The sequence below is a fragment of the Trichosurus vulpecula genome, chromosome 5 (assembly GCF_011100635.1).
Source record: "Trichosurus vulpecula isolate mTriVul1 chromosome 5, mTriVul1.pri, whole genome shotgun sequence".
Lineage (NCBI taxonomy): Eukaryota > Metazoa > Chordata > Mammalia > Diprotodontia > Phalangeridae > Trichosurus > Trichosurus vulpecula.
The window spans coordinates 81,326,719-81,350,222 of record NC_050577.1 but is presented as its reverse complement, the minus strand read 5'-3'; the positions used below and the strand labels follow the sequence as shown (position 1 = coordinate 81,350,222).

Sequence of the window (23,504 nt, the reverse complement as noted above, 5' to 3'; positions counted from 1 at the left end):
TCTGCCACCAGAGCCTCATCTAAGGATGGTAATTAATAATAATAATAATAATAATAATGACAATAATTGCTGTTGTTATAGATACCAACAGTACCTCACTAGAAGGAAATTCTCCACATTAAGCTCTGGAACAGACCCTAAGGAGACCATGATAGTGAAACTATCCTACATTGAATTAGAAGTTAGGGGATCTTGCCTTTGACATTCAGTAATATGATGTTTTTCTGATAAGCAAAATATAGATAAACATATCATTCTTGTGTTTAGTTTGTGGTTCTGCATTTTAGGAGAGACTGACAAAATGAAGCTCATTTAGAAGACCCGTGTCTTCTACGGGGATGGTGAGGATCCTTAACATTCTGTTACATGAGGATGAGTGGAAGGAAGAATCTAATTGGGGTTCTTTAAGAGAGAGGAAGACTTCAAATATTTGAAGGGCTATCTGTGGAAGAGGTGTTCTTAGTTCTATGGATATCTGCAGGAAAAATGAATATTAATGACTCAACGTGTGTGCGTGTGTGTGTGTGTAACTCAAGAGGAAGCCACAGAGGGACAAATTCTGATTCAATATGAGGTAGAATCCTATCATAGAATGGCTATCTCATGAACCAGCAAGTGTTTCAGTACAGGAGATGTTCAAGCAGAAGACAGCCATTTGTCATTGACATTGGAGATGCTTCAAATAGGGCCTGAACTAAATGACCTCTGAGTTCTCTTCCACCTCTGAGATTCTGTCATTCTCCTGGTTAAAGGAGGTTCAAGAGTAGCTCACATAAAACATTCACCCCATTTCAGCCACAACCATAGATGTGGTAATGCTTTTATGGAAGCGTGAAGAACGGTATTTCAAGAATGCAAAATAACAATGTTATTAGTGTGTTTTCTTTTTCTTTTCCTTTAATTGAAGCTCTTTGGACGATTAGACTGCAGCAGAGATTGGTGGTTGAAAAGGCCTGTTTGTTTCCTTCAATAATATAACAATACAGAGTACTTTGGGGACTCTGGTGTACCCCAAGGCTGGGGAACGGGAGGCCTAATACCCAAAGCATTTAGAGTTGGAAAGGATCTTCAAAGAGCACCTTGTCCAACTCTTTCATTTTACTGGTGAAACAGAACCAGGGAGATGAAACACATTTCCATTGGCCACAGAGGTTCGTAAGTAGCAGTGTGAGGATTGGAACCTATGTCATCTGACTCAGATCTTGTATTTTTTCTGGGCCATCACATGGTTTGCTCTAAATAGAAAATTGTTTCCCTTCTTTTTTCATGTGCTCAGTCAATTCCCAAGATAAACTGCAGTTATAAAGGAGGAATTAAGCAAAGAGTACCATATGGATTTATCCTATTCTTACCGCCACAGCATTTGCTAGTTAGCCAGTTAATAACATTTATTGTAAAAAGCATGGGGACCAGCCCCCTCTTTCCTACCTCTCTTCTGTTTGGCTCACGGGAGGGTATATGAAGTAGTGGTATCAACAGCATCCTTCCTGGCACATAATAGTGGTAAGGATGGTATGATATACCCCCAGAATTTTAAAGCTCAAACTTCACAGTTTAATCCAAAGAGCCTACAATCAATAGCCAGTCAATATTCCTTATTGTGCTTAGATGTCAGACTTTATAAATCTTACTATGCCCAAAAAGTTCCATGGAGACGTATCATCAACTTTAATTTTCTCTGTATTCTACTTAGCAATTAAGATCAATTCATTGAGATACAGATGATAATTTGCCATCTTTTATCACAGCATGAAATTGCTATTTAGGGGCTTTTTGTCCAACTCGTATCTTGTTCTCCCCCCCACAGGAGACATATGAAAAGACCTCTCTGTTTGATTTTAAGATCAAAGTGATTGTCAGCTATATAGGAAAGAGAGCAAGAAAATTGGATTGGGAAAGAAAAAAACATCTACTAATAACCTTCCTCTACCAGGCCCCTGTGAAGATGAACTTTTACAAATGCTACTTAGGTGATGGAAAAAGATGTTTCTGACTATATTTAAACTGTCAGGATTTATCAAGTATAAACGGGAAAACAATTTTTAAATACCAACTTCTTCTTGCTCACCATAATGACTAGATTTTTTTCCCGAAGTCAGGAACATGATATGGACAGGATGATTGACAGAAATCTTTACTGTGTCTGGTAACCTTCTTTGTAGAAAAAATGCACTCTGGATCTTCATAACTCAACTTTCAACATAGTAAGACTGGAAAGAATACATTAGTGTTCTATCATTAAATAAGCTGAGATTTTCTCCATGTTTCCTTCAATAAGACAGACCCTTTGCTCACAAGCATTCTGGGGTCAAGTTACTTTGACACACGGGTTTTGAGGTAGTTTAGAAAGGTTTTGCTAAGTTTGACTGTAGCTTGACTCAGCCATAAGTAGAGATTGTGGTGACTGAAGCAAATTCATTTGTAGGGTGTGTGACCTTGCTGCGGGGGACACCCCTCCCCCATTTATCCAAGTGCTTGGTTGGAGTTTTATTATTCTCTCTCTTTGGGTGGAAGATACTGAGAGACCCCCTAGAGTACTCTCTCTTCATGGATGGCATGTGATCTAGGGGTCATACTCTTGTTGTCAATTGTTCCTGTACTATACTTGTGACTCAAAGCTGAGCCTGGTCAGATGAAGCAACATTTTTCTGACTCACCATGTTCTTTCCTACACATAATCCAAGAATCAACCAGCTGGGACCTGGCTTTTCTAGCTTCTCCCCATCTTGTGCCTAGAGTAGAACATTTTTATGGAGATGAAGATCCCTACCCATTCAGTGCCCTTGGGCAAAAGCTTTGGTTGTCCCTCCTTAGTTAGGACTCTATTGCTCTGTGGGAGCCAAATCTTGATACTACAGTTAAAAGGGCAAGACATTGTAGGGGATGATTTAAGCTGCAGGAAAGCCATCTTGGTGAGGACATGCTTGTGAAAGAGACTGTGGAAACTAAGGCTTACAACTCAATCTTGGAAGTGTGACCACAAATCTTTCTGGCTACTGCCCTCATTATTAGTACTTTTGGCTGCCTACCTGGAAGGTAAGCATTCAGTAACACTTTTTTGTGCACAGTACATTTCCATGTTCCAAACTGTACTTTGCTCTAACTGCTCCTCTATACAAACCTTTCAATATATGTTTTTTAGGTGATGGTATGTGGTTGTGGATCTAGGAATGTCACAATCTCCAAAGAATCAAAGGGTGAGAATTATCTGCAGCACATTTCCAATGATGACCTTCATACAAGGACTGGTATAACATAAAAGATCTTACTTGGAACACATGTGATCAAAAAATGTGGTAGGCTAGTAAGTATCAAGAGCAAAGTCTGAGTGCTGCCCTGAGTTCATGTTAAATTTTGAAATTGTTAATTGTTAAAAATGTTAAAGATGTTAAAATTACATGATAAAAATGTAGAGAGGAAGGCCTCTAGAATTGGGGTAGATTCTCTTTGGAAGGTCCAAAACAGAGTAAATATTTAGAGCAGAAGGCTCCACAGGTTGGGGAAAGGAGGGATATATTAGGAAATACAGGTGATATAAAATATATCAACTAAATTAAAAAATATCTAAATTATATGCCTCAAAGATGTTGTTAGTTTCACACTATAAGTTCTTGGTAAATTTTGAAGCATTGTATAAATGTTAGCAACGCTGTTTTTGCATGTAGGAGCAATATAGACAATCAAATGCATTACTGGAATGGTCAGCTGGGATGCAAAATTATATTGTCATTGTGGCTGTTGTTGTTCAGTTGTGTTCAACTCTATGTGGCCCCACTTGGGGTTTTCTTGACAAGGGTAGTGGAATAGTTTGCCATTTCCTTCTTCAGCTCATTTTACAGATGAGGAACTGAGGCAAACAGGGTTAAGTGACTTACCTAGGGTCACACAGCTAGTAAGTATCTGAGGCCATATTTGAAATCAGGAAGATGAGCCACTCCCTGACTCCAGACCTGGCACTCTATCCATTGTACCACTTAGCTGCCCTTTGTATTTTCATTAGCTATTGCAATAGTGCATCATAAGCACACTGTGGCTACCTCCAGATACTCAGGTGCTTATATTCATACAGGACAAATATAAAGATGATTGGTTGGATTCGTTATTTTCCATCCAGGTGTTTGTGCATCTGGCAGACTCAGAACTTTGAAAATCTCAGATAAGGTCTAGAGACTGAGTTAGAATAAGGAACAAAATGATCCACCTCAACCAAATAACCAGTCATTGTGAAATCAACCAGCTTGGAAAGGTTACTCCCAACAAGCACAGAAACAATCACAAATGGTTGAATCTAAGTGACTGACGGTATTTATTAGTTGCTTTTACAATAACTTACAAGATTTAACAATAATTTTTCCTCACATGGGACAATGTGTATATGTGACTTTGATTGTCTATGGTTTGCTTGCCCCTATTTGTTCCCTGATATCATGACTCCTAGCATTTGGATGAGAATGCCATCATGGGAAGGAAAGCTCTCAGCTAGATTTTTCTTCTCTAATTTGGAGTCTGAACACCAATCACTCTGGTGGTAGTAGACAGGAAAACTTACAAGTCAATTCAAACCATTCCTAAATCCCAGTGGTAGAATTACTTGCCTTCCTTTACAATGGCCAGTGCCTGTAATGAAAGGGGCTCTTACCTTTCTCTAGTTAATGAGATATTCTGGACTAAAATATCCTCCTGTGTCCATCACTGAAAGACAACTGTGAAATAATGAGTGGTATGGAGCAGGAATGATGGAAGACACCTGCCAGGGGAAACTCTCCTTTGCCATCCTATACTAGGCCGACTTGTTGGGCCTAAATGTGATGAATGCAAGCCCTGAAGAAAACCAGTCAGAAAAAAATATCAGATGTGCTCATATATTTTCTCTCCTCTGTGATAATCATTTCATATCAAGACTTGGGCATGGGGAAGAGAGAAACAGTTATGTTTTGACCCTTCCTTGCCAACATGGACTATGTCTTTTTAACACTTTGGAAAACAGAAAAGACAGGAATGAACCGTAGGAATTAGACCTCTAAGTGAACTTTGATACAGACCTATGAGAGGGAAAGGTAAAAATCAAAGTAATGAAAAGAAGAACCAGAAATGGAACCCAGGGCCTCTGCTTCCAGTCCATTGCTGTTTATGCAGCAAGGTGGCAGAGTGGAGAGAATGTTGGACTCAGGAACAGGAAGACCCGATTTTGAATCTTGCCTCAAACACTTATTGGCTGTGAGACCCTGAGTATGTCATTAACTTCTCTCAGTCTCAGTTCCTTCCTCTGGAAACTGGTGATGATGACTGCACTGAGATGATGAGGTTGCTGTGAGGACCTAATGAGATAACATATATAAAGCGATAAGTACATATAACAATGCAATATATATATATATATGTATATACATATACAACATATACAATAATGTGTATGTATTCATATGGATATGTATATACATCTATGTATCTCTCTATGCTACCTATTATTATATCATAAAGAAAATTATTCAAGAAGTAGAGAAAGGAAGAAAAAAGAAAGGAATAGAAGATGAGAAAAAGAAATGGAACATAAAAATAATAAATGATCAGGCAAAGGCAGAAAGGCATTTCATATGGTCCGCAACTGTTCTGAAGCATGGTAAGGAATGAGAAGCTTTGGAAGGAGTGACATACTATTTCCTCTCATCCGCCGCTCCCCCCTTCCCTTTGCTGCCCTCACTCATGCCCTCCTCCCCCTTTTCACCTCCCCCAAAGCTAGAGCTGTCCCCTACATTTGTCTCATATTGTACAAAGGCTACGTGCACTAGCTGCTGCTGAGCAAGACACACAAATACCACTTGGCCAGTGGGAAGGAGAGAGAGCTGCCCTAACACCACCATGAACGCCTCCCCCTCTGTCACAGAAAGGTCATTTGCACCCGGGCTTTCATTGACCTGTGGAAGTGGCAGCCATCTGCCAGGCTCCTGAGGCAAAAACTGGGCAGCTGAATGGTCTCTTTATTTAGATGTCGACAGAACTGAGAGTCCAAGGTGTTAGGGCTTACTTACTGGGGGTGGAGGGGTGGATGGGAAGGAAAAGATTTGTTCTTACCCATCAATCCAAAACCAGCTATTTGGTGACCTTGTCTAACCTTAGCTTAACGCCGCCAGCTTAAAAAGAAAAGACAAACATCTCAGCAGTTATACTTTTCTTTGGAAAGAAAAGGGGGAGACCTCAACATAACAAGGAGGAAAGCCAGTGTGCATATGTTTTACTTTTTGTTATGGGAATATATTTGCATAATGATAGTTTTCCAAAATAGGGTTAATTATGCTCTCGAAGTCAATTTTTTTTTGAGATTTTGCTTAAACATTGGGGCTACTTTTCTTCTTCATTCTTTCCTGCTTGTTCCTTTACTTTTCAGGGGCCATCAATTTCCTTACTTGTAAAATGAAGGTGTTGGGTTAGGAGATTTTCTAAATTCTTCACTACTCTGAATACAATGCTCCTATAGCTCTTTTGAACTAATCCAGTGCCATTGAGTAATGTGTATTAATTTATTTAATCAAAACTAAAAATCTGCCTAATTTTGTGACTACCTGGATTCCACCTACTGTCTTTCGCTGTTTTCCAGAGAGAAAAGAGTATATGTTATTAATATGGACCAGGTAAATAATAGATCATCTTTCCTACCCAGGATGAAATTCCCATCACAAAAGAAAAAGAAATGAATTACCTTTGGTCATGACAATTCCTGCCAGAGATTTGTGGCGGGCATGCATGGAAGTCAGGTTGTCTGTCAACTCTTGAAACTTCTGGGTGACCAGCTGGTACACTGAATCAGCAAACTCCTGGAAGATACAAACACCAGGATATTTTTAACTTGGGTGAGAAGAGTAGATGGTAGATGGACAGTGAATTTTTCGCTATTGACCCGCCTTCCTAAATTCAGTTCCTTCTATGACGACCACTTCGGGTCCAGCCTCTGAGAACATGAAATGCATCCTTGTCTATTTCCCTATGTCATTTTGAGAACTGGCAACTATTAGTGTTCTTTTCTTGCCCCCAAAACCTTGAATATGATTTTAGGTAGCATTGGTTTATGTCAGTGAGAAGGGATCAAATAAATCTTTCCTGATTTGGGGCAGACACCAGGGGAGAAGGGCCAATAGCCCTCAGGCTAACATTTTGTAACATTTAACAAAACTTGCCTTTATTTCACATGGATCAAAATCCTGCATTGGAATGGGTATGGAGTAGACACACTGTGATTCATTCCTACCCACACATCCCAGGCATGGCCCTGGTTTTAGTGCAGTGTGGTAGAAAGAGAATCAGATTTGGAGTTGGAGGAGAGACCTGAGTTTGATTCTAGATCTTCCACTTACTTTGTGACCTTGGATAAGTTAAGTGACCTTTTGGCTCCTAACCTCCTTTTGTGTAAATTAAAGGAGTTGGACTAGAAGTCCCCTCTATTCTATGATGGTCCTATGAACTCTTTGGAACTAATCCAGCGCTATTTAACTCATCATTGTTTATTGTTTAATTATTTCAGTTAGGTCTGACTCCTTGTGACCCCGTTTAGGGTTTTCTAGGCAAAGATATTAGAGTGGTTTGCCATTTTCTTCTGCAGCTCATTTTGCAGATGAGGAAACTGAGGCACCAGGGTTAAGTAACTTGCCCAGGGTCACACAGCTAGTAAGTGTCTGAGGTCAGATTTGAATTCAGGAAGATCAGTCTTCTTGACTTCAGGCCCAGTGCTCTATCCACTGTGCCACCTAGCTGCCCAGGCCATTTAATAACATATGATAAATTACTTAGCCAAACTCTGAAAACACTTAACTAAAAGTTTTTTAGCTTCATAACTATTTGAACTTCATGATGTCTGGCTATGTGGTTGGAAGAAAAGAAGGAACATTTGAGGAAGGACACAAATCTTCATAAAAAGAAGACCAGTGGGTAGTAAGTTGGTTCCTAGATTGAGCTTGTCTGGAACAAACTCGGAGGACACTAGAAGACACTTGGACACAGTTCCATTTGCTTTTTGCCATCCGACTTTTTCAGATATGAGGATAAAGTATTAAAAAATCCTAGCACGTCTCCCTCACATCCTTCTGACTTCTTACACTGGGTGTGAAAAATAAACACCTCGGTGAACTTATAAAGGTATAATATCTAGACTGCTTCCAGTCTGACTATACTCATGTAATAACACCACTACCACCACCACCACCACCAACAACAACTAGAATTCGTATGAAACATCTGCAAAATGCTTTAGAATATGAGCTCTGTGAGGGTAGAGGTGATTTTATCCTTTCTTCTTATTCTCAATATTTAGCAAAGAGCCTGGCATACAGTAAGAGCTTAATTAATGCTTGTGGATGTGTTGTTGACTTATTTTATGTGAGAAATCTCATTCAATCCTCAAAACAACCCTTTGAGGTAGATGCTAGTATTATCTCATTTAGGAAACTAAGTGAGGAAACTGAGGGACAGACAAGGTCACACAGCTAAGAAGTATTTGAGGTAGGATTCAGACTCAGGGCTTTCTATCTTCAAGTCTTGTGTTCTGTTCACTGCTCCAATTTGCTGCCTGGTATTACAAATTTGTACCAATTTTTACTAAGTGTGAAGGTCGTTGAAAGGGAGTACAGAGTTCCTGTTCTGAGGTTCACAGATTTTCTGAGTTACAAGGGATCTCAGTGACCATCCTATCCTATACTTGGCCAAAAATATCTTCTATAACATGTACAAGTGGTCATCCAGGTTTTTCTTTAAAAAATTAATTTATTTTCAATCTTCATTTAAAAAAATTGCATTCTGACTTTTCTCCCTCCCTTTCCCCCTCCCCCTTGTGAAGGCAAGTAATGTGACCATGACACAAAACATACTTCCATATTAGCCTTATGGCAAAAAAAAAACCCCAAGAAAAATAAAGTTAAAATATGCTTGAATTTGTATTGAGGCTCTGTCAGCTCTTTCTCTGAAGGTGAATAACATTTTTCATCGTAAGTCCTTCCCAAGTGTCTTGGATCATTGTATTGATCAGAATAGCTAAGTCATTCACAGCTGATCATTGTACAATATTGCTGTTACTGTGTATAATGTTCTCCTGGTTCTACACACTTCACTTTGTATCATTTTATATAATATATAAGCCTTTTTGATTTTTCTGAAAGCATCCTTCTTGTCATTTCTTATAGCAAAATAGTATTCCATTACATTCATATACCACTTGTTCATTCATTTCCCAATTGATGGACAGACATCCTCTCAATTTCCAATTCTCTGCCACCACAAAAAGAACTGCTGTAAATATTTTTGGTAAATATAGGTACTTTTCCATTTTCTTTGATCTATTTAGGATACAGACCTGAGTCAAAGGGTGTGCACAGATTTATAGCCCTGTGGACATAGTTCCAAATGGTTCTGCAGAATGGTTGGATCAGTTCACAACTCCACTAACAGTGCAATAGTGTCCCAATTTTTCCACATCCCCTCTGATACTGATTATTTTCCTTCTCTATCATATTACCCAATCTGATAGGTGTGATGTGGTGCCCAAGAGTTGTTTTAATTTGCGTTTCTCTAATCAATAGTGATTTAGATCATTTTTTCACATGCCTATAGATATCTTTGATTTATTTTTTCTGAAATCTACCTATTAATATCCTTTGACCATTTGTCAATTGAGGAATGACTTGTATTCTTATAAATTTAACTCAGTTCTCTATGTATTTGAGAAATGAGGCCTTTATAAGACACACTTGCTGTAAAATCCTTTTCCCAGTTTCCTTTCCTTATAATCTTGGCTGTATTGCTTTTACTTGTGTAAATCCTTATAAATCTGACATAATCAAAATTATCCATTTTACATCCCATAATGCTCTCTAACTCTCGTTTGATCCAGTGAGGGAAAATCCATTGTCTTTGGAAGCGATCTTTTAAATTTTTTGACAATTCTCATTGTTAGGAAGTTTTTCCTTGCTTCCAGTTTAAAGCTGCTCCTCTGTAATTTCTACTCATTGTTTCTGCCCACTGAGGCTAAGCAGAAGAAGTTTAATCTCTCTTCCACACAACAACCCACCCTAAACTCAAAGATAGATATCACGCTCCCTATAAAGTCTTCAATTTCATTTCAAACATTTTTAGTTCCTTTAACTGATCTTCCTATGATATGATCTCAAGGTCCTCCACCAATCTACTTGGCCATCCTGGGACGCTGTTGCATCAAGGACCTTTCAAAAATGTGGCACTCAGAATAGGCCTTCATTTTTTTAGCTGCATTCTTTGTCTGCAGATACTCCTTGTCTGAGTCTACATACAACCCAGTCAAGCCAGTTCAATCAATTTGGATGAAAAATCAGGCAAACTTGCTCTGTAGCAAATGTATTTGTTTGATTGAAGTTTTCCTTTGAAGCTAGGTGATTTTATTGGCATGGGGAATTTCCTCTCCTAATATAGGATGGCACCCTCTGTGCAAGCTATAGTCTTAGAGAAGTTCCTAGAGCACTGAGCAGTTGAGTGACCAGGCCTAGGTCACGCACACAGCAGATCTTTCTGACTCTAACGCCATCTCTATTCACTACACCAGGCTGGGTGTCATTTATATAACTAATTATAGGAGTTTAAAAAATCCATTATTTGAAAAGTTAAATGAATTGACAATCATTTGAGCTCTGTTAAAGCAAAAACAGTCCTGTCTCTTGGAAGGAAAACCTTACCAAACACGTTTTTGCCTCCCCTCTTCCATTTCCCACCAAGAAAGGCTATAAAAACACTCACGGCAAAGTGTGTCTCTTCCCTAAGTGCTGTCTCAGAAGGTTAACAGCCTTTCCCATATGTTGTTGTGGCTGTGATAGCAAATGCTCATTATTTTTACAATTGTTCTGTAAATACATATGGAGAACCCACATAAATAACAAATGGCATACAAATTAGGCTTTCCTTGGGTGGGTGTACCAAACATGGGTTTCCCCTCTTGGATAATGGCTTTGGATTTCTTGGTTGGCATATGCAAGTATGTAGGAAGGTAATTATTTAGGAAGTACCATGCCTGGTTAATGTGTTTGCTTATTTATTTATTTACCCTGGCTCATTACCTTTGCCCACAGTGCTTGAAATAAAACTGTTGCTGTAATATAAGAAGTTTGAAAAGAGGGATATTGGTTTGTCTCCTAAACCACCTGGGATAGTGTGTGTATATGTATATATGTGCATGTATGTATGATATGATTCAATCATAGCAAGCCCAAGTTGGTCCTCTGGATGAGGGAGAAGAGTCGACCACTCTTATACTGGGGACTGGTTATATAGCCAGAACTGTGCTTGCTTCTGGGGGAGATACAGAAGAAGTATAAGTCATGGTTTCTGCCCTAAATAACCTGCTTTACAGTCAGGTTAGTGAGGTAAAAATATCACACACAGACTCAGAATTTTAGAACTGGAGGGGACTTTTGCTTTTATCCACTTGGCTAGAAGGAGCTCCACCACCCCAAATTTGCCTCTTCTCAGTTCCTGTTCTTCATTCCTGTCTTGTGAGGATTAGAAGTCAGACCAGGCTAATTACGTTTCTAACAACAAGAAGAAAGAACCTTGCTCCTCATTCAATCCTCTATTTTTGCAGATGAGGAAAGTAGGACAAGTAGACATTAGGTTCATTCTTGGAGAGGGAGGAAGATCGTTGGATTGGGAATTGAATCCTGGAATTGTTGTTTTATATCTGTGTAGGTCTTTGTTAAGTCATTTATACAACCCAGGTCTAGAGTAGACAAGCTGGGGCCCCTGACTCAGATGAGGAAGAATGTTCGGCAAGGATCAAAAGTTCCATCATATCTAACAGTGGGGCCAACTTGGTTCTTTTTTTCCTTGTTGGAAGTTCAATTTGCTTGGTCTGACTTCTAGTCCAGACAAGGCAGAAATGAAGAATAGGAAGTGGGAAGAGGTGTTTTGGGATGGGGGGAGACTAGGTGCTTTTTAAGTTGGGCCAGCCACATCGATCTGTGGCTAGACTTCACTTTTTTTAAGAAATGTATTCTGCGTCAGGTTCCTGCTGGCTTCTTCTGACTTCTTCCCAAAGGGTCTAACTTTTAAGACAAGTATCAAAAGATTAACCACTGAAGTAGGAGAGCCATAAGAAGTTCTAGGCCTACCCCTAATACCACTCTAGGCTTTTAAGACTTGTAGTTTTGTAAGTTTAAATAAGACCTAAGTTTCTTATTTTTCTCTATAGTAACACATACGAACAAATGCACAATGCTTTAGGGGCATACTCAGGATAAAAAAGACTGAAATTTATTATCTTTTCTACTTGCTTTATAGACTTGCTTGTTTGAATATGTAAGTGATTATTTCCTGAATTTTTTATTTCTACCCTTTGAGGGTCATGTATACAGCACGTGTGTGTGTGTGTGTGTGTGTATGTGTAATTTAGGCCCTGAAATAATATGTGTATATATATATATATGTGTGTATATATATATATATATATATATAGAGAGAGAGAGAGAGAGAGCGAGAGAGAGAGAGAGTATAATATGATTCACTATTTTAAAAATAATAGAAGTTAAGAATTTTTTCCCATTTGGAATTTATTTAGATGGATCTCAAATAGTAACTTGTTCTGATGTCACAGTGTTCAACTTTGGTGTCTCAATTCTAGCTCACTGATATTAATTTATTTGAATTAAACAGTATCATTTAATTCAATTTAACAAAGATTTGCCAGATTTTTCTCACTGAAAATTATTGCTTCAGTCTAGGTAATACAGAATACTTGTGTATCCCAAGTATGTGTACATATGTATACATATATACACATGTGTATATATATATATACATATACACATAATACACATATGTATATATGTAAAATCACTTGCTTTATATATGCTATTTTCTAGAATAAGGACTTTTTTATATTCAAGAGGTGACACTGATTGTAACCCAACCATAGCTTTTTATCTGATGAAATTCATTGAGTTTCTGTAAGTCTTCTATAGGAAATCTATCCAACATACTTGGGGCTTGCTCTAGATTTTTTTTGCCATTTTAAAATACCAATTGAGCCCAAGATCTGTCAACAACAATTCACAAATATTTATTAAGCACCTGCTCTGTTCACCATGAGAAGTACTGGATATACAGAGACAAAAACCAAACTGCCCTTGCCCTCAAGGAGCTCATGCTCATTGATTATCCTTTGTGGTCTCTACATGACTAGCTCACCTCCTTTGCCTGGAGGATGTTATCTGGGGCTGATATCCTGTATTCTGTTTCTCCTCCTTAATTCTTTGTTGGTCATATGCTTCCAGTTATATGCAACCACCATGCATTAATTACCTCCTTTGTCTTTTGGCTGGCCAGTAACTTTAACTCTTCAGAGAAATGCTGTTCCAGGTCACGTAGTCATGGTATTACTAAATGATTACTGACATTAAAAGACATTGGACTTTGGTAGAGTGAGAACTTGAGTACTAGCTTTCTCTCCCTCTTCCTCAATTCTGAGCCTGTTTCATTGTGTATTTACAGTGTCTCTACAAGATAACTGGTGGACCAGCACTTTGGGCTTTTCATCCAATTTTATGTTGTAGTCTGGACAAGAGAAATCCTCTATTCTCTTGGCTTTTCCTGTGTGAATTTTCTAAGGCCTCGTTGAGGTGACTTGGGTTCTCAAAAGATCCATCAGTGGAGAATGAGCATTAGCAGTATCTATCATTCTGCAAAAGTTTTAAGTCGAGTACTACCAACAAATGATGTCTGCTTCTTCAGGACTACACTAGCTAAGTATGGAAGATCTCCTCCGGAATAGGCTAGCCACTTAAGAATGAACCATTTGTTTATCATAACTCATGAATCAATGAAAAATACAATGTCTTCCTCAGTCCTCTACGACCCTGTCTGCTTCTGCTTCATGGTGGTACAGTGGTAGAAAAGGAGACAGAGGACAGTAAAAGTCCCACAGTTTTTAGACAATCTATTTTTATTATTGGTTCTTTAAATAGTGACCAATGAATACCTCTGGAAGGACTCGAAATCATTCAAATTCTTGAAGACATAAAGATGTTGCAGGTAAATGGAAATCTGCCATGCAGATTTTCCTTGGAAAGGCAAAGGAATTGGCAAGCATTGCCACCTCATATTATAGTGTTAGGTATAACATTTATAATCACAGCTAACGTGTCAATATATGTTATAGAGGATGAAGATGTCCAGTAATTTGCCAAATAATTTAATAAGAACGTACAAATTAAATCTATATGTACTTTAAAACTGGATGACTTCACAGCAATATTTATAGCGCTACTTTTCATAGAAGCAAAAAATTAGAAACAAAGTAGATGCCCATTGACTGGCAAATGGTTAAACAAATTGTGGTACATGAATGTAATAATTTATTCCTGGGCTGTAAGAAACAGTGAATATGATGATTCCTGAGAAGCATGGGAAAACATAAATTTATGTAAAGGGAAATAAGCAGAACTAAGAAAGCAGAACACAATTATCCTAATGATGTAAGCAGATAGAACAAACTCCCCAAACTGAATTTTCTATATAGCATCCCATGAGCTGCACCCTGACCCCCTGGGAGTATGCTCAGTAGGTATGGAAGCTCAGGGGTAGGCTTGCTTCAAGCAATGCACAATGGAGCAGGCCTCCTCCCTGCTACAGAGAAGGCACAGATATCCTCTGACCATTTCCTGTTGGTTACAATGACTTGAGGGTTCATTTTGTGTGGTGCAAAAAAGGTCTTTGAATTGGCTGCTGACCTGCAACTCCCTGGGTATACCACAGAGTCATCTCTACACTTCAAGGCTAATATGAAGGGAAGACCAAGGCCCAGGGACTGTATGCACACACAGACACACCCTCTTCTTACAAGATGGCATAAGTAAGGCTCCTTTCATGGGGTTCAGGTCTGATGACCTCTGTTTAGAAGAAAAGATTGACATTGTCAACTTAAGAATGACTAAGATGCATACTATTACACAGAAAACAATCAAATGACTCCCCTACTGTTACAACTCGGTTTGGTCCTGCCTGGCTGGCTTCCTTTTGTGCCTTTTCGGCCCCTCTCCCCAGGTGCTCTGCTCTCATTATTAGCTAATTAACCTCAGCCTCATCTAGCCACTAATAGAATCATTTGAAGAAATGCAAAAACAGGGTAAATTATTGGATTTGGGCCTTCTTCATGGCCACAAGGCATTTCACCTCTCTTGGGAAAGAATGCCGGCAACCAGTTACTGCTTAGCACTATGTTAGAATACTCCACCCAGAGGAAGGCTCCCTCAACCACAATAAAGAAAGGTAGTAAAAATAATATTCAGGAATGGTTTTTTTAAACTTTGGAAATCTGGGAGGCAGTTGAAATCTGGGGGTACTACTCTGACATGCCACGGCCAGCATTATCATTTGGAAGGTATAACACAGCCCCACTATGGCTAATGACAAGGTCAGTAATTACAAAATATTCCTGGCCAGTTAGACTCCTAAATATCCCACCATCTTCATAACTGACTACAAGTATTTTCTCGTACCATCCCCCATTTTCCCCACTTCCCCTAAAGCCTTCAAAGTGAAATATCCTTCCCACTTAATTCTGCTTATGTGAGTTCTGCCCATGGTTCAGAATTCATACCATTTGCTGTGGGGGGGGGGGACTCTCCTCCCTTCTGTCCACTTTTCTTCCCGCAAAGGTGCACTAAATATTCGCATTACCAACATTTCTCAGACAGGGGCCTTGCGAGCCTTAAAGCTGTATTAAAAGTAATGCATAGGGTACCCGACTTGGCATCAGGAAGACCTGGGTTTGAATGCCACCTTTGACTCTTACTAGCTGTGAAATTTGACAGTTACCTTGGGAAAGTCACTTAACTTAAATGGCTCTCATTTTCCTCACCTGTAAAATGATAAGGTTGGACCTGATCATCTCTGAGGTCATCTGTAGGGTCCTTTCTAGCTCTAAATCTATGATTCTGTAGCCACCATTATCATCTTCCTCAGTTCACTAACTTAAAGATTAAAAGTCCAAGATGACGATAATAATAATACATTTGTCACTATTATTATAACTAGCATCTACACAGCACCTACTGTGTGCAAGGCATTATGTTAAGTACTTTACAGATATCATCTCATTTGATCCTCATCACAACCCTGGGAGGTAGGTGCTATTATGATTCCCATTTTACACATGAGCAAACTCAGGCAGACAGAGTTTAAGTGATAAGGTCATACATCTAGTAAGTGTCTGAGACTGAATTTGAACTCCAGGCCCAGTGCCCTCTCCTTGGTGCCACTTAGTTGCCTAAAAAAAAATCCCTTTTGATTTTTAGCTAGTTAATTATTTAGACATCTTTTCACATTTGTAGTTTCATTAGCGAAATAAGAGGTGAAGAGATTGAAATTTAAAAGGACCATTTCTACGAATAAAGCGGAAATGTTCACCATGGTGTGTGGGACAAACCACAGGCTCAAAATAAACAAAAACAGAGGTGTCTCGGTTTTCTCAAGGTAGAAACAAAACAGAAGCTTTATTTGATCAAGTCTCGCGAGAATTGGGCATCTCCCACTACCAGGGTGGGATGGTAGTGCAGAGAGGCAAAGGGGAGAAGGCAAGCAAGGGGATATATAACCTTGTACAAACAATTCTAAGAAATTCCACCCCTAGAGGCTGGACCCCTGTCCCTATTTGCTGGGACAGGTGGCCTCACAATCTATCCCAGAATAAGTTTATCCAATACTAGCACAGAAACTACAGAATTACCTTATAGGGAAATCTCAATGTTAAGATGACGGCATGGGAGTGGGCTAGGGGAGGGGGAGAGGGGGAGACCATCTGATTTCCCTGAAATCATATGATTTACAGGAAAACGAAACTTAGGCCTAGTGAGGTCTACATCCTAACTAAATTTGTACTATCTGAGTATTACCTTGCTTGATTTATTCATGGGAAGCTTTCACAAACAATCTTGTGTCCCACACAATGGTCTGGGCAATGAGTTAGTTTTTCCAGTAAGATATAAAGTATAGTAGAATAGACTCCTATAGAAAGTTTTGAATCTAAAAACTCCACTATCATTGCCCCAGAACCTATGCTCAAAGACTCTAAGTTGTGGAGTAGGTGATGACCTGAGTTGAAAAATGGAGTGTCCTCAGTGGGACATTATTTCAATGAAACCAAGATTCCTACCCAAACACTCCCCTTTAAATAAGCCCAAACTAGACTCCAACAAATGTCTGGAATTTGGAACATTCAAGGGAATCAAACCTATTAGTTCCCTCCCAACACTTATCCCACCATAGCACTGAAGCCTAGTAAACCTCACTATAGCTATTTTTAAGTGATCAGTTGTTAATTAAACCACATACATGATTGCAGCTCCATATCTTTTTTTCATCTAAAAAATAATTTATATATATAAATTCAGTTGATTACAGAAGGAGTTGGGAGGCAGAGGAAGATTAAAAATCTAATACTGATATATATATGTGTATATTCCTAGTATCTAATTTAAGCACAAGAAATTTTTATTTTTCATTAATTGGGATTTAAAATATATGATATAATTTTGATTAACCAGAATCCAATTAATCAGAACCCAAAATTCATTTGATTTCCTCCACCATCAGCACTTGGATTAAAAAAAACAATCAAAATGCCTAGAATAAAAGTTAACAGGAATTCCAGGGTATAACTGAGGGCTTATATATGTTCAGTCTAATTTACTTGTACAACTCTATCCACAGATTATACAATTTGATTCAATTCAACAAGTTTTATTGAATACCTGCTATGAGTCAAGCACTCTGCAAAGTCCTAAGAAATAGAAAGGTGATCTATGACATAGTCTTGGCCTTAAGGAATTAATCTCTCTGGAAATTAAAAAAAAACCAACAACATATATAATTTGGGTAATCAGGCACAGATATCCTCTGATTCCTGTTGAGGGTTCGTTTTGTGTGGTGAAAAAAAGGTCTTGCATACATAAATTCATTTCCCCCACAAATAATTACTGAATACCTACAATCTGTTAGAGTTCTGGACACTGAAGAAGATTAAGATACTACAGGGTAGAAAAGATAAAGTTTTACTCTTCCTTCAAGACCCACCTAAAATCTCCCACTTTCTTTAGGAAATCTTCGACTTGCCCAACCCTAGCAATGGCTTCTTTCTTTGAACTCAGTGCTTGTGTGTCTCTCTGGTACTTAAGCTAGTTTGAATGATTATGTTTTCATGTATCTATTTTGCTTCCCCAACTGGACTGAGTCCTTGGTACTATGATACTATAGACTATGTTCTTGGTATCACCAGCATTTGGCATGATGTCCTACATATTGTCAGGATTGTTTGTTGGTGATGGTTAGGATGATAAAGATTTACAAAATAGGGGAGCTCACTGGATAGAGTGCTGAACTGGCATCAGGTAGACTGGATTTTAAGTCTTGCTTCAGATATTTCCCAGCTTTGTCACCCTTGGTAAGTCACTGTTCCAACAATCCAGCTAGCAGCTTCTGTGGGGGTGTAAGATCCACCAACAACCAGCACCCAGAAAGCTGCCAACACAGGTCCTTTTGAACTGCTTTACTTAAGGAAAGCAACGTTAAGGGGTTAACAATCTTACTTTAATCCAGCATACAAATAAAGCCAGCACCCTGAATTACAGACCAAATACAATTCGTAGTTATCAACATCGAGTCCTCAGCAGGGGAGCTTATTACAACGGTTGACCCACAGTCAGGCGCCACTCTTGCTGCGGCTAAGAGCTCCGAGAGAGAACACCAACCTCTCTGCTTATATGTCCTGTTCAGGGCTCCTGAAGGCCCTGACCTCACTCAGGCTGGGCGTGGAGAAGTTCCCGACCCCCAGTATTACATCAGATACAAATGAATGACTCCCAATTGTCTCAGTGCAGAGAAATACAAAAACATCCCACTTTATCTGCCCCATTCAAAGGCCAGAATCATTAAAGGTCAACAACAAAAAAAGTCCCACCTTAATTACTATTACAGTCACTTAACCTCTCTTATCCTCAGTGTTTTCTTCTATAAAATGAGGATAATAATAATAATAATGACACTTCATGGAGTGTAGTGAGGGTCAAATGAGATAGCATATTTAAAAGCACTTTGTAAACCTTAAAGAAGTAGGATATTACTACTACTACTACCACCACCACCATCACCACCACCACTACCACTATCACTACTACTACTACTACTATTCTGCTACTACTGCTGCTACTATCACTGATGATGATAAATGCTATAGGAAATCAGAGTGGGGAGAAAAAATTTCTGCCTAAATAAAAGATTCAGGAAGGAGGTAGCAATGGAACTGGATATTGAAAAATGGGTCCCCTTTAGATAGGAGATGGGTGAAGGAAACCATTTCAACTAGGCAGGATGCATAAAGCATGTTGGAAGGGAAGAACAAGATACGGCAATGGGATTGTGACCTATTTATTTGGAATAGAGGGTTCGGGTAGGTCAGTAGTATGTCTTAAAGTTTAAAATGTCAGTGAAACAGAGAGCCTTGAATGCCAGGTTATGGTGTGCACTTGATTCAATAGATGAGGAGAAGTCAGATAGGTTTTTGAGCAGAGAAGTCACAACTTCTCAGACTCTGGTGATGATGTGTTAAAATGCCTGGTAGGGGAAAGACATTAACTTTTAGTAGTTATTGACACCATAGGATGACTCTGCTTAGTGAAAAGCAGTGTGGCTCAGTGGAGACAGTCTTGGAATCATACTGGCTCTCTGACTCTGGGCAAGATTCCTTTAACCTCTTAATTCTCCAGGCAACTCTCTAAGACTCTAAGCTATAGAATAGTTGCTGATCTATGTTGAGAAAGTTTACTCATTTGGAATTTTGTATGCCATTGAAATGATAGGTTTGGAGTCTTCTTCAGCCTTTCCCTCCTCTTGGACATGCATGTATGTAAAATCCTTCCCAGCCATAGTACCAAGTATAGATTATATTAAGACACTGTGTGATCAAAATAGGGAAAAGGTGTAATATGAAAGCTAGGACATCCAGCAGCATCCCAATCTCCAGTTTTATTTTTCAGTTACTGTTTCCATGTGTCACTTTGCTCTCATGATTTTCCTTAAGGCCATCTGTGGTGGGGAAGCACAGTTAGAAGTCCTAGTGGGAAGTCGTTGGTGACTCTCATCAGGAAACTTAAGGGAAAGATGGAGAAGGAATGGAGGAGAAGAGGGAACAGGGGCCTGGCAACATGGAAAACTATGGGGGGATGGTCAGAAAGATGTTATGTGTTAAATTGAGATGGTGGAGGTAGTGTTAAAGGAGGATCAACTGGGTGGTAGCTAAGGGTAGATGCTGATAGATATTAATTCAGGAACTCTGAACACAATTAAACAGGAGTTGACGTTATAATTCCCCATGATTTCTAAGCCTCTTTTTACCCTCACAAAAAGCCTTAGCAATCAACTGAAGTGTAATTTACAACACACTTCTTTGTTAAATATGGAAAAGAGAGACACCCAGCTGCAATCATTATTATGGTTGATTTAGCAATTTAGAAAACGCTTGCTAAATGGTCCCTTGGTGGCCCCAAAGGGTTAATTCGGCTTCTACAAATCATTCACTGACTCCTAGGGAATAGTTTACACTGTGAGAAAATGTGATGCCAATAATTCCACCTCCATGCTTATAAGGAATTACCCTGAAGGTGATGACAAACAACACAAGCCTTTATTAAAAAGAGAGATGAATTGAGTTAGGGCTGGGATTAAGGGGTAGAGTTTCAAGAACTGTAACTAGGAATTATTATAACAGGAGCAAATTCACTTGGGTTGCAGTGATAACACAGAAGAGGGTCAAGTTGTAGACACAGTTATTCCAGAAAGGGTGATCTCTCTCCCAGAAAATCTGGCACTTGACCCCACGAGGGTCGGGGGGGGGGGAAAGGAAAACTTTGGAAGAAGGCTGTCATGGCAGTGGGTCTCTGGATATAACATCCTGAGAGGAAGGCACCACTGGAGGAAGTATAGACCAACAAAAGTGTGAAAGGCAAAGTATGTGGATGGTAGTCCCTGACCTGAGGGCAAAGTCCTCTTCACCCCGGGCTAGTTATGGTTCTTTATCTTGCTATATCCCAAAGGGAAGAACATCGCCAATTCCCCAAAGTCTTAGATCCCAGCTTTGGGGCTATTAATTTATAATCTGTTGGTGGCTGGACATTTGGAATGCAAATGGTCAGAAGAGTGTGGCCCTTGGCCACCTACTTAAATGATAGTTATAACCAGGAACAAAGACCTTACGTAGACTTGGGTGGTGATACCTGTTGCTACTCTTAGTTAAACTATACTTCTTGATCACCAAGTGGAATTAATAGTATTTCTCACACATGAAAATTAAATTTTAAATCAGAACATTAAGTAGCTCAAACTTTATTAATTTCCAGCACCAATATTTTGGATGGCATAAATAAATAAAATGTGTTCGAACTTGAAATGGCAGTCTTCAGGGTAAAATTGACATTCAACAGAAGTGGTAAGGATATTAAAATCAATAGATTATAAAGGAGAAAGTCTTTAGTAAATATTTTCCTGTTGAAATTCTGTCTTTGGGTTTATAGGGCTGAAATATCAGAAAGGTTAGATTTGCATATGGGTGGGGTAAGGCTGACTTCTTCAAAAGGATACTACCAAATGCTCTATTTCTTTCTTTGTTCTTTTCTCCTTTTTATTATGAACTTGACAAACCCTAACAAACATGGATATTACCATATACAGCCAACATAAAAAGAGAACTGCATATGAAACTACAAATCTCTATTATATGCAGCTTTTAAAATTATTAAAGTATATAATCAGTTTAACATGAAAATACAAATAGTGCCCTGTTTGTGTTTCCTTCTGAACTTTTTTCTCCTCCCTTCTGTGTATTTTTAATGTTTAGTTGATCTTTCCTTTTCTTTGCAAAACTATCATTACTGTTCTCCTACAAAAGAAAAGCCATCCTTTGTAACAAGTAAGTATAGTTATGCAAAATAAATTCAAATGGCCATTTATGAAAACATCAGTCTTATGCCCCTCCAGTCCATTGCCTTTCTGCCAAGAGTCAGGAAGTGGTATTTAGCATCCTTCTACTGGAGTTGTGATTAGTTGGTTTTTGCCAATTGGTCAGAGTTCTTAAATCTTTCATTGTTTTTTTCCCTTTCAGTGTTAGAGGTCAAATACTCTATTTCTCATGTCTCCCTCTTTTTCTCATCAAGTGACTAATAATTGGTAGTAGAGGAAAAAGCCTGGAAACATAAGGTGTGGCCAGATTGAGGAGGGCTCTGATTGCTATGCTATAGAGTTTAAAATTTACTTTTTAGTGAGGGTCTACTAAAAGATTTTGATCATAGAGTGATATGATTAAAGTCATGCAGTAGGAAAATTAATGTGGCAGTGTCATGCAAGATTGATCAGAAAAGGAAGGGAATGGAGGCAGGGATCTTGGTTAGGTTATTCAGTCTAGATGAGAAGCAATGAGGGTTGAATTTAGAATGTCAATAACAGGAAGAGAAACAAAGGAATGTATGTTGCAAAGATAGAAGTGATCAGAATTGCACAGAGGGATAGAGCCTTGGGAAAATCTCTATTTAGTGTGTAAAGGGTTTTAGAGGAGCCAGTGAAAGAAAAGTCAGAGAAAAGGGAGAAATGCAAGAAGTTTGCTGAGTTTTCCTTTCTCCCCCCTCGGTGAGGAGAATGGGAAAGAGTAACATCTTTCATTGGAGAGGGTGGAAAGGTGGAAGTAAAAGGAATCATACAGAGAAAAGTTTAGTTTCAGCTAGAGTAAGGATTTGGAAGAAATGAGTTTGTAAAAGATGGAGAATTTAGGGGAATTTGTCACAGTAAAATTGGTGTTTCATAAGATGTGATGGAAGCAACTAGTAGAGGGCTGGGTAGGGCTAAGCAGGATGGAGTGGGCCTAGTAAAAACTGGGATGTATAGAGAGATAAAAGGAAAGGAGATGACCATAGAGGTTAGTGCCTAAGCAGCAAGAGGCATGAGTTAGTTAGGAAGTTAGCTAATAAATTGGACATGTGAGTAATGATAAAATTTAGTTCCTGGAGAAGATTTGAAATGCAGAACTGCCTCAAAATTATACAAAAAGAAATTAAGAAATGTTTGGTTCAAAACTTGTATAAATTCTAAACTATTTAGTAGGTTATGATGGATACAGTAATAAAATTTCAAGACAATTTAGCAGTTACATATAATCAGACAGATTGCGTAGGAAGGGAACCTTTTCTAAAATACTTCTTCATTGCACAAAGCTTAACAGAGCTGTCCCTAACAGTGCTGACAACAGGATTTTGTCCCTATTGATGACATTCCCTTCTATTGCAGCTTTCTTACCAGAAGTCAGAGGAAGGAGAACTGTGGATTCAGGAAAGGGTAAGACCTGAGCTGTTTAAGCTAAGATTTGAAGGATGAGTCATATTTGGATAGATGGGAAAGGAGACAAAACATTGCAGGTGGTGGTAACTGTTTAATGAAAGGTATACAAGCTGGGCAACACAAAA

The 23,504-nt window shown here is 38.8% G+C and overlaps 1 protein-coding gene across 1 annotated transcript in view; it reads right to left on the bottom strand.

Moving 5' to 3' along the window:
• The window catches only part of ADARB2 (adenosine deaminase RNA specific B2 (inactive)), a 196,335-nt gene that overhangs the window by 86,873 nt on the left and 85,958 nt on the right, over positions 1 to 23,504 (bottom strand). Inside the window, exon 3 of the mRNA XM_036760531.1 lies at positions 6,698 to 6,812. Coding sequence (XP_036616426.1) covers positions 6,698 to 6,812 — 115 coding nt within the window. The remainder of the gene's footprint in view (positions 1 to 6,697; positions 6,813 to 23,504) is intronic.